This window comes from Camarhynchus parvulus, chromosome 2 (genome assembly GCF_901933205.1).
Source record: "Camarhynchus parvulus chromosome 2, STF_HiC, whole genome shotgun sequence".
Classification (NCBI taxonomy): Eukaryota; Metazoa; Chordata; class Aves; order Passeriformes; family Thraupidae; genus Camarhynchus; species Camarhynchus parvulus.
Genome location: NC_044572.1, coordinates 29,659,744 through 29,671,223, shown reverse-complemented (window position 1 = coordinate 29,671,223; position 11,480 = coordinate 29,659,744). Strand labels below are relative to the sequence as shown.

Below are 11,480 nucleotides of genomic sequence, written 5' to 3'. Positions count from 1 at the left end.
TTGGCGTCGCAGAGCCTCCTGCAGCTGATGATTTCTGTCTCCAGCAGATGGCCCTGCCTGGCTCTCCCTGGCAGTCTCAGAGCAGGGAAATGGCATTGTGATCTCTGCACTCTACTCGAGACTGGCACCTTCAAAATCAGCCCAAGTTTAAGATTATACAGAAAAGTGATTTTACGTACACCAAACCAAATATTCATTAGTGCCTCAGGAAACAGCAAATTTGAATTTAAGATGTTTTTAGCAATAGTGGCTGCGTATCAGTGACTCAGTACTACCACGTCACAGCTGCAGAGTTTTGTGCATGTGTTTTCATGCCCAGCAAATTTATTTTCTGTAATTACAAGGACTAAAATGGAAAGTATGCAGCTAAGGCATCAGTTCTGCTTTTTAATGTGACTGGCTCTGGTCTTCTCAAACTTACTGGAAACATCACCATGACATATTTCCCCTTCCAAAGATCAATACCGGTTGGGAAAATAAATTGTAGTGGATGGAAACTGGCACTCAACAGCACTTGATTTCCACTTGCTAACTGCTGTTTACAGTAAAGCTAGATACATACTGAGAATCATCTGTGGTTTATATGAAGTGTTGGCTTTCCCTCAGAAAGATCTGTACTGTCTGCTAGTTTACTGGTTTCTAATGACAAAATACAACACTCCATTAATTGATTATGCCCTGTCATGCTTTTCTCCTGTAAGAATACAAGCCTGGCTTTTCTAAACGTGATGTAAATAAATTTCAGATTTCACACGTAATGACTTCTAGTCATGCATGTTTTGAAGTTAATTCTTCTAAAATGAGACAACTTCTGTTTCTACATTCAGCAGTCACCAATAACTGAGTGTAGTTCGAACTGAGCAGAATATATTATTCTATGTATCATTTGTATAAACTGTACCTGCAAAATTGGGACTCCACAGATTTGTTCCTGTATATCTTCTTTGAATTAAGGAACAGAATGAATCAATATTTGTTATGGAATATGGTTAATCTGTCCAAAGTTGTATGTAAGGATGGGAATAAAGATTTGGCAGTGATCCCTACACCAGTTAACTACAGCTGCTGATTTTTTGAAGAATTGGTATGAAAATGGTCTGCTGGCATTCTTGTGTAATTTTTACTTGAAGAATCATGAATACTTTGGCAAGCCAGAACTTTACATACACACTAATACCACAAAACTAAGATATAAAAGCCATTTATTCAAAAAAATGTGGTGGTGTCAAATCACATACACAAGCCAATATTGAGCTACAAACACAGACCAAACAGTTCTATAAACAGAAATTGGAGTGCTCATATACCATAGTACCTGAAAAAGACCGTTAATAAAAAGGAGTCCATAAGTATTTTTTTTTCACTTTTTCTATATGGCTCCTTGCTGAATGTCTTTGCCTAAGTTAGTGTACACTGAGCCAGAGGTAGAGTCCCAAGTAAAGCATCTAATGCCTCAGGGCTCCATTAAAAACCTTTATTCTTCTAAACAAAAGGAAAGTCTAGTCTATAGTTTTCTGTATGACACTGAAGAAAAGCCTCTTTGCTTGAACAGTATGGCATTCCCAAGCGCATTTGGCATTAACCTAGATTGAGACTGTGCTGTGTGGAACCACCTCAGTTCTCCTCCCCTTCAGACTCCGACTCTGGAAGAGAAGAGAGTGAAACACTTCATGTAGGTTGCACAAGGACATTGATTTGAGTAATTATATAAAAATAACAAGATATCCTTCAAAGACGAAAATGAAAATTTTCACCACACCGAGTACTTCCTAGGAAAGGCTGGCAAATCAAACAGAGAAAACAAGAAAGAAACACACAGCTTCAGGAGATGAAGGTTTACTCTGCTGCCCTCCATGGTGCAGCTCTTCATTTACGGATCTGCCACTGAAATTTTATCCATGTTGCTATGAATGATTCAGGTCCTCATCGACAGAGCCACAATGTGTACTGGAGCTGAGTTTAATAAAGGATCAGCATTATTTGCTCACTCTTCTAATCTCTATGAGTAGACTGTTCTACTCTCATCCAGGAAGCACCCTTGAAACTATTTGCTTTTCAAATATCAATCAGCATCACCATCTAGCTTATCTAGAAAGGTTACCCTACAGGAGGTATGAGAAACATGTACAAATCAATTTTTTAAATTATTTTTATAGCATAAGATAAAGTTCATTAAGTAATAGAAGCAGAAGAAGTAGAAGTAACCTAGAAGCAGGAGTACATATGCTTGTTTTGTAACCTAAAGCTACTTTGCATCATATTGTATTTCTGTGCTCACCTGACAGGAAAGGGCTCACTGCCAACAAACATTACACCACAGATCAGATTTCTGAGGGCAAACGTGGGCGGCGTGTTTTTACAGAAACATTTTGTCTCCGTTTGTACTGGACTTTGTAATTAAGGACATCTGGCAGAGGGGACATGCAGGAAAGGATAAAAATAAAGAGCAGCCGAGGCATACAAGCAGAAAATATTTTAGAAAAGCTTAATTAGACCAAGCTTGCCCATCCAAAATCTAAGTGTGAAAGCAGTTGCCATTTTTATACTGCTACCTGAACATCTGAATTGCTGCTAAGTTTTATTTGTTCCTAGTACATATTCCCTTCAAGTTTATAAAATTAATTACATTAAATGGATGAAAATGAACCTGAATAATTCTATCCATATCTATTACACATGGATTTATCTTCCCAACTGATGGGAAATTCTTTTTCCATGCCAAAAAACCATAACTTATTCAGTAGAAGTATTCTCCTATCAAGAACATGAGGACAACCAAGTTAGGGACTAAAGAAACTAGTTCCTCTTCTAAATAACCATTTTAAAGCAGCAAATAGAGACCACATAACGTTAACCTGGCCATTCAGCTAAAGCCAGTTTCAAGAGTCAGGGTGAAGGCAAGCTCATGCTCTGTGTCATTAAACTTGACAACAGCAAAAAAGGCACTGGGACAGAAAACTGCCTGGCTGCAGGTGTTAGCACCAAGGTACTCAATGCTGTCACCAGTGCAGAGTTCCTCCCTGCAGAAGTTGAAAGAGTTTATCTATTGACAAGTGGTACCCAATGAATAAAGGACTTCACAGGGACACCTTAATCACTGAAAAAGCAGCAAGTGTTGTTAGGCTTAGGCATGCCTGGAAACAATTGAGATGGTCATGCCTGCTGCTTTGTATTTTGAGTCCTGAATACTTCATATCCTGGCGCAACTGAAATATGAAAAAAAAAATAGTTTTGCGAAGAGACTACCATAGTTCTTGAAACGAACCCATACCTTCTTCAGCATTTTGCAGCCACTCCACAAATTTCTTCATCTGGTCAAGAAAAACACTTTTGCCTTTAGCAACATGTGCTTCTTTGTACCACTTGAGGATAGCTTCTTCACTCAGAACATCAGCTGAAATACAGATCAGTGTTTGTAAAAAAAATATATTCTTTAGAGATTAGCATTTGAACATGAGAGGACAAAGATTTTTTTAAAGGCAGCATACAGCTAATATGATTGCAGTGGAACAAGCTTTGCATGATCTATATTAGGCTTCAAATACAGAATATTTGATGCATATAATGGGTTCCAGATGCAATAAAATGTGTAATGTATTAGGCTTAAAATAAAGTATCAAATATTGTGCTTCTGTCAAGAAGAGCTCTTTCTTCATCTGTTTTAAATGTACCACATAAGATTGCTGGATAAAAGAAATATAATAATCAGCCTGCACATCTTGGAAGCTACCACAATAAGAATTACCATGCTTTTTCTTGCTGTTGTATCACAGAATTGTGCATGGTTCTAGAAGTCTGAAGTGACAGATACCTCCCGACTGAACACTTAAGAGACAGCCAGCAGGGAGTTTTTGCAATCATTTTCCCCTAAAGGTCTTATATTGTTTTTAGCTTGTAAGTTTTTAAGGTCACTATTCTGACCACCCATTTTAAGGGACTGGCTTGGAGGGACAGCACAGCTGACATTTTTATGTCAAGAATCAGGAACAAAATAGCTGTCAGTGAGGAGATGTGAGGCTGAGTACAATTCAGAATAAAGAAATACTAATAAATAGCAAGGACACTTATTGTTACCAACATATGCAAATTTAGGTCTAGCAACAGAACTCTAGCCCCAGGACAAAGCTCCTGTGATCCAGCCAAGTCAAGTATCTCAGTAATTGATGGCTGTAAAGGCAAAATCTGGGATCCACAATGGCATTTTGGCAGTTATGTAATACAAGAGGCAAGAACAAACAACAACATCAAGAAGAACAAAAAAATCAAACTGTATTTGTTCTATAAAAAGACTAAAGACAGCTTTCTACACCTCATTAAAATTTCCATTCTTTTTGTCTTTGAACAAACTACCCTCCCTGCCCAAAATCAACACATTTATGTACTTCACTGCTTCCCTGAGCTTCTTGGTGCTGTCCCACCCACTGGGTATTTGCTTGCCAAGGCACCAACCCTGACCATCACCTTCTGCTTCAGCCTAAAGTTAGAGCAGATGTGGCAGGGAAGGGAAGAAGACAAACTGAAATAAATGACACTAAAACCCCAAAGCATCTGATCAAATGAGACAGAAGAGACACATTTCACATATGCTGTTGAATAATAAACAGATGGAAGCAACCAGGGATACATTTGAACTTAATCAAAACTACTCCAAGACATTCAACCGTAACTGAAAGTGAAATCTCCTTGAAAATTAGGAATTTAGTAAGATTGTGTGACTGGAAATTACCTTGTCTCTCAGGAACCTTTCCAAAATAAAACCTCTTCTGCAGTTTACTGCAGCTGACAGTAATGCTGAGAAAATGCAGGGAAAAGGGGACTGAACTAGCTCTAGGCTTTTTTCCATACATATAAATTGTGCTTGGTGAACCTACAGGAGGGACCAAAAAATTCCACCATCTCCCTGAAATCACAACCTGCCACAATGAACTTTTTCTCCAATGTTACAGAAACGCTGGAGAGAAGAAAGAGGCTTTGAACATGTTGCATTAACTACTTGCTGGTAGTCCTCAGTAGCAGCTCAAAGGCATTACAGTATTTCATGAATCTGGATTTTAATTTAGCAAACCTGAAAATATTTCACATGGACTCCTGAATCTGCAGTTTAATGAAAAGGTGCATGTGAAAAGATTACATTTACCTCAGAGTCCTGAGGTTTGCACAACTACATCTGCAAAATTACTCAGGATATGACACACAGGACAGGCAAAGAAAATCAGGAGAGATTTCAGAAAAAACCCAACAACCAAAAAAACTAAAGTAGAGCAACCCTGTCCTGAGCTCAAGCTCTGGGGCACTGTGCACATTCACAAGTATGAAGCTGTTGTATAGAAGTGCTGAAGCCCGTTGCTTCATGACAGGTGACATTATGATACTGTACCAGGAAACACCTTCAGGTAGGCACATAGCTTAGTTCAAAAGTAATAGGACTCAAGTCTGTTTTTGTTTTGTTTTTTTTTTTTTGATTTGAAGCCCGTAAGCTCAATGGTTTTGTGGCCAAAGGGGAAAGTGCAATTTCTCCCTCCCTTCCCAAAACCCCAATCTGATAAAAGCAGCATGCAATCTCACTGTGTGCCTCAAAGATTAAAATGTTCTCAAGTCTGGAAGATGAAAAATTTGCCTGTATTTAACTCCATGGCAATAAACCTCCTACCCTAACAGAGAAGAACAAAATGCCCTAAACTACAAAAAGGACAACTGCAATGCTCCTTTAATTTCTAAGAAATGTTATGTGTAATACATTCATGCCTCCAGTGCTCATAAGGGATGGCATTCTCCCACCTGCACAAAGATGCTCAATTCAACAATCATGCAGGGCAGGGTATAGTTAATCATACCTCTAAGTTGCTTTGAAGCAGTGGGAAGGGAAAATGGAAGGAGGAGGAAGGGAAAATGGAAGGAGGATGAAGGGAATGACTAATTTTGTATATATATAGTTATTCCTCATTAAAGTTGATTATAGATATATTTTAATGGCTGAAGCTGAGCACTGCAGTTTGTGGGCGTGTGCACATCATTCTCACTGCAGTCCCAGGTGATGTCAGCCCCAGAGAGCTGCTTTTCCTGCAGGTGCAGCCAACTGCCACTCAAACCACCCACGAGCAGAGCCTCCAGGGATGTCCCTCATGAAAGGGAGAAGCTGCAGAGCAGAGAGACTGAACAGCCCAGTCTCTTTTCTTCAGGGTTAACTGGAAAGTTACTTGAAGTTCGGGTCTCAGCTTTGCACTCAATCACCCGGTGCAAATGAATTCCTGCTTTTAACTCAAACCACATAGCCACGGGCAGTAAAGGGAAAAGCACACCCTGGCAACTGCCAACACAGTCAATCAATCTGCAAAATTCAACTCTATTGCAGCTAACTCAGCTGGGAGAACACAGCCTTCAGACAAGGCTTCTTTCAATGCAAGGAATGTCACCCACAGTACAGTTAAGGCCCTTCTGGTTTGTTTTGGGTTTTTCCCAGGAAAATTTTGCATCAAGTACCACAAAAAGTACTTGAATAATTAAGATATTTGAAGATAATTGTAGTCCATCAAAAAACAAAACCCCTGTGTGAAGTGAAACTTGAAGATTCCTTTCTTCTAAGTGTTCCCTGCAGAATTTGAGAATCTCTGTCAGTCTGCATCATTTGGTTGCTGTATCTCTGTACTGCAAAAGAATATCTCTGAGGTCTAATTATGCTTCAAACCAGAGTCCTACTTCATATGCACTTGCAATCAGTTATTTCTTGCATTTTGTAAATGTTGTCTTGAATTCTCATGAAAAAGTACACAGAGGCTTTGTGTTTGCTACTCAAAGGGTGAAATTCTGATCCTCATGAAAGGAACGATCATTAATTTCAACAGTGTTAAGATTTCATGTTTGAAATTTCAAGGATATACACAAACTAAAAGAAAGGGATCAACAGGTGAATATGATATATAGCATGTATTCCAATAACAACAGTGCTTATTTTACCAACAGTGAAGAGACACACTGCAGCACAGAAGGAACTGGCAAACAACATACGTCTTACAATGCAAGCAAAGAAGCCAGCAAACTTCCTGAGCGCCACTCAGAATTCAGCAATTCTTATTCTGCAACTGGCTTTTAGATCTTGGTCAAAATGCAGCTGTTTGATAAACAATTGTACTGGCTTAAAGTGAAAACCAGAGAAGCAACATTATAGCTGGGAATCAGTATAGAACTGCACAGGTTATTTTTCTCTATACTGTCTCAGGAACACAAGGGTAGAGTAATAATAATGTTAAGAAGCTTTAACCAACTACAGAACTGTTTTTGCAAACTATATCTACAAGCCAGTAAGAAGCTGCTGCTACTTAAAGGAAAATAGGACTTGGGTTTACATTGGGGAAAAAATGGATGCTCTGTCTTGTTTAGAGACAGAATAATAAATTTTTAAAAATCAACACCACAGACTTTCAAGATCTTCTAGGTGCTAATGAGCCCCAGCTGTCAACATGTTTAGGTATTATCAGGCAATTCACAGGAAAGTAATCCAAGGGCTATTTCAGGATGGAAATATGGAAAGCATTGAGATGCAAGATGCTGGACAGCCTGATGAGAGTAGTCACAGCACTAAATTAGTCAAAGCGTGACTGGCATTAGGTGCCTATCATCAGTGCTGACTATTTTTATGCCCAGGAAGCACTCCCCCTCATAATGAGTAACAAGCAACAAACTGAATGGGGATTCGTGCTGGTACAAAGCTGCATTTTTATCTGCCCATTCAGATATTCAGATACCTTTATTTGTCACTAGATGAAGTTCATTAGGGACCCTGAAACCTCTCCAGATCTTGTGCATATTACACTTAAGAACAACAGAAAGGGGACAAGGGGTGTCTGCAGCTCCCTCACCACTGACACAGCCAGTAACAACTTTAGAAGGCTTTTTTTCCTCAGCTATTAGGAAACAGAAGATACATTGTCATTGGGAATTTGTCATTGTCATTGCTTTATTTATCTAAATAAAGCACATGTCTCCAAAAAGACTCGATGGCTTGTTTTTAGCGGATAGATACGAACTGGGCAGAAGGAGAGGGTGAAATCTACCAGCACTGAAACAAAGAAGAGGCAGGCAGCACAGCACTGCACAAACCACACCATGAGCCACTAAAGCTCAACAGAGTCCCGTAGAAGAAATAGGAATTGAAGGCCTAGTGCTCCCAGCATCTTCCCTGGTTGACAAAGTAGCATGTCCTCACCTGATGGACACTTTAACTCCAAAGCTGCCAAAACCAGAGGGAGCTGACGCTTCCTGCATCCAGCACCCACACGGGCCCTATGGCAGTGGCTGTAAGGTCAGGCAAACAGTTGCCAGCAGGCAGCAGGTTTGTCAAACAGGGCGGATCCAGCTTCAGCCTAAACAGGGCCAGGAAGGGCTGGCAGCTGTGCTGCCACATGACTGCATCAGATGGCAGAGGCAGGTGCTACAGCACGCCTGCCCCAGAGATTCCAGGCAGGAATACAGGCACAGCACATATTGGACAGACCATACGGTAGCTCCAAATACTCCTCTAGACATCATGTGAATACCAAACAGGATTGAGGCACCTGTAGTGCTGAGGCTGAAGTCTTCTCAGCCCTACAAACAAGCCTGCCCAAGTAATCTCCTGAGTCAGAATAAGAGCACATGGGGTGAGCAGAGTAGATGGGAACTAGGTTCTTCAAACATATTAAGTTTAATATACAATTCAGTGATTTATTTTCTTTTTGATTTTAGAATGCTTTGGAATTTCAGGACTGCTCTTGCAGGCTAACACTGTAATGAATCTACAAAAATTCTGAAAGCAATCCTACACAAGACTATTTCTGGCTTGACCATCAGTTATGCTCTGAGTGCACAGCAATTACGCCTCTCATTCACCATGTCCGAAGCAAATGTTCTTTTCCAAAGAAAACTGAATCAAGTGACTGCTGCAGCTTGCAGGTTCAAGTTGTTCTACGGTCATTAATAGTATTTACAAATTGTAGAATTTGAGGGCAGAAGGACAAGGTGCATTGCTTTTTCATTTATCATGGAGGCCACACTATATTGAAAGAAGGATAGAAATAAATCCACATGACTCACTTCCTTTTGCCTTCTGAAACCATGAAATTATTGTAACAACTGGAACTCATTTGCCTTGAACATGTACCTGGACTCAACAGAGTGAACAAAGATCAACGTTAGGTTTCTACTCCTGCTGATTTTTCTTCTCCAACTATTTATAGCAAGAACAAACTGTTTGGCACCCACCCATCACACGCGGTGCAAGACCATTAGTCTCTATGACAACCTGATCAGAATAAACTTGTGAAGAAGTCAATTTCACAATAAAAATAAAATCCATCAAAACTATAGCACCTGCAAAAAATTGGCAGGAAGAGAAGAATAAGAAAAGCTCCTTCTAGTAGGAAGTGAGTAAAAAAACCCTCCAACTCCAAAGCCCTGAAAAATCTTCCTGCTAGGAGGGTTTGCGTGCTCAAGGTTTCTTAAAACCAAGCTCTGATCTGCTGAAATCTGCCAGAAATTTATAGAAATGTCCTCCTAGAATTGATTTTATACAAGGACTAAACTGCACATGAAATGACTGGACAGTGCTTGATCCTGCTCACATCTCTTGAATGGGATGAAAGCAACAGAGGGAGACAAGGGCTTGTTTTGGCTTTTCCTGCTGCCACACACTCCTTAGAACTCTCAAAGCACAAAGTATTCCAGAGTTCAACACCAGCACAGCCTTCTCATATGCACTACTTGGTTAAACATCATAAGAGAGTGGTTGACACTGAGAATTCAAGCACAGAATACAACAGTGGATTCTACACTTTTACCTTTATAAAAGAGTACCACTATCTTCTGAAAGGCTTTCATGAAGTGGATGTTGTCATAACAGTACTCCTGCACCTTTTGGAGTAGGATCAACTCTGACTGGCCTTGAGTGCTGAACACAGCAAGTAGGGGGGCATATTGCTGAAAGGAAGAGAGGGTAAAAAATAAAATGCATGTCAGTATTCTAAAAAAGTTTATTTTTAAGTATAAACATAATGAATTTCATTCCTGAAAATGTTTCACTGAACCCTTAGATTTACTTGCACACTACATTTTCTAAAACACATACAATGCATACACACAAATATCCACGGTTTTCTGTAGCATGTTCTGCATGCTTAAAGTTAAAATTCAGTACCACTTAGTTACTGAATTCTTAAAATCAATTTATAAAGCCCACAATCTGGCATTTCTTCTGTCATACATTTCACAATGCACCATTCTGTTCATTCAGGAGTGATGCTTTACAGATGTTCATAACATATGACATCCCATGATGAAATACATGAAAAAAAGTCTCTAGTTTCACAGGGGTTTTAGAAGTCCCAAGGAACTGAAATAAAGTAAATTATTCCAAGTTAACTGTGATCAACTGTCCTTATTTTTTCCTCATTACCACAATCAAGAATATCATGACAGCCTTTGGTAAACAGCAACATTTTCCAAGCACAGTATTAACTGCTCATGTTACTCTGACAAGACAGTAGTGGTACATTTCACAGTCTTTTTTTGGTGTTTGTTACTCTCATAAAAATAAAGCAAAAACTTACTTGTTATGCAATTTCCCCCTCTTATTTCAGATCTTAAAACTAAAAATTACACTGAAGGACCCTATCTTTCCTTAAAAGCTAGTGTTTATATCCATATCTCTCCAATTTCCTGCCATCTTAGCCTCTGATGAGTTCAGCTAAGACCACAATCTTAAAATTAAGATAATATTAAGAGCATTCTTCAGAGATGAAGTTTAATTACCTTTGATCATCAGAGACCTTAGCCAAATATACATTGCATACTACTATTTCATCTGCTCTTGCACTCATCAGCCTTTCTTCCAAGTTTTCAGTAACCCCCAGTTTGGCATTTTCCAGCTGGACTTGCAATGGCCTGAGATCATGGAGTTGTGATCTGAGTGACCAGGGCTACTGCTGGTCTTAGTCAGGTGACAAACCACCCATCACCCACAGCACTGATGGGCATGTTTAAAAATGGTACACTTCAGCACTTCTCCACAAAGGGCTAATCCTGAGGGTTTTATCCAATATGGTCCATGGAAATAATTAGTAAAACACATGAAAATCAACTGAAATTTGAAAGGTTGTTCCAAAATGGGTTTTGCAATAATTATCAGCTGTTTAAGAGAGCATGAAATCACAACAGCCACAAGCAGCTCAGCAGGTTGATGGTATTTAGTACTTTTGGAAGGAACTCCCTTAAAATGGCTAGATTTAGCTAACATCAGAAGCCAAGTTTTTCCACTTCTGGCAGGTATAGCCACATCTTTAGAAACAATGTCAGTGCTTTGGTAAGGGCACTGAAAAACTTGTGCAGGCTGTGAGTAGCTCTTTTTCCCCTTTTAGCCCTTGTAGCATTGAGCTAATCCTACAATTTAGGCAGATTGTAGGAAGGCAGGGCAATATACAGTGCAGTTGGTCTATTTAATACCCTCAGCA

General features: G+C 39.5%; 1 protein-coding gene across 1 annotated transcript in view; it reads right to left on the bottom strand.

Annotated features, from left to right (window-relative positions):
* Nucleotides 1-1,185: 1,185 nt before the first annotated feature.
* BZW2 (basic leucine zipper and W2 domains 2) overlaps nucleotides 1,186-11,480 on the bottom strand; it is a 56,419-nt gene continuing 46,124 nt past the window's right edge. Inside the window, exons 10-12 of the mRNA XM_030943940.1 lie at nucleotides 9,813-9,951; nucleotides 3,272-3,394; nucleotides 1,186-1,643 (exon numbers count right to left, since the gene is read on the bottom strand). Coding sequence (XP_030799800.1) covers nucleotides 1,615-1,643; nucleotides 3,272-3,394; nucleotides 9,813-9,951 — 291 coding nt within the window. The 3' untranslated portion in view covers nucleotides 1,186-1,614. The remainder of the gene's footprint in view (nucleotides 1,644-3,271; nucleotides 3,395-9,812; nucleotides 9,952-11,480) is intronic.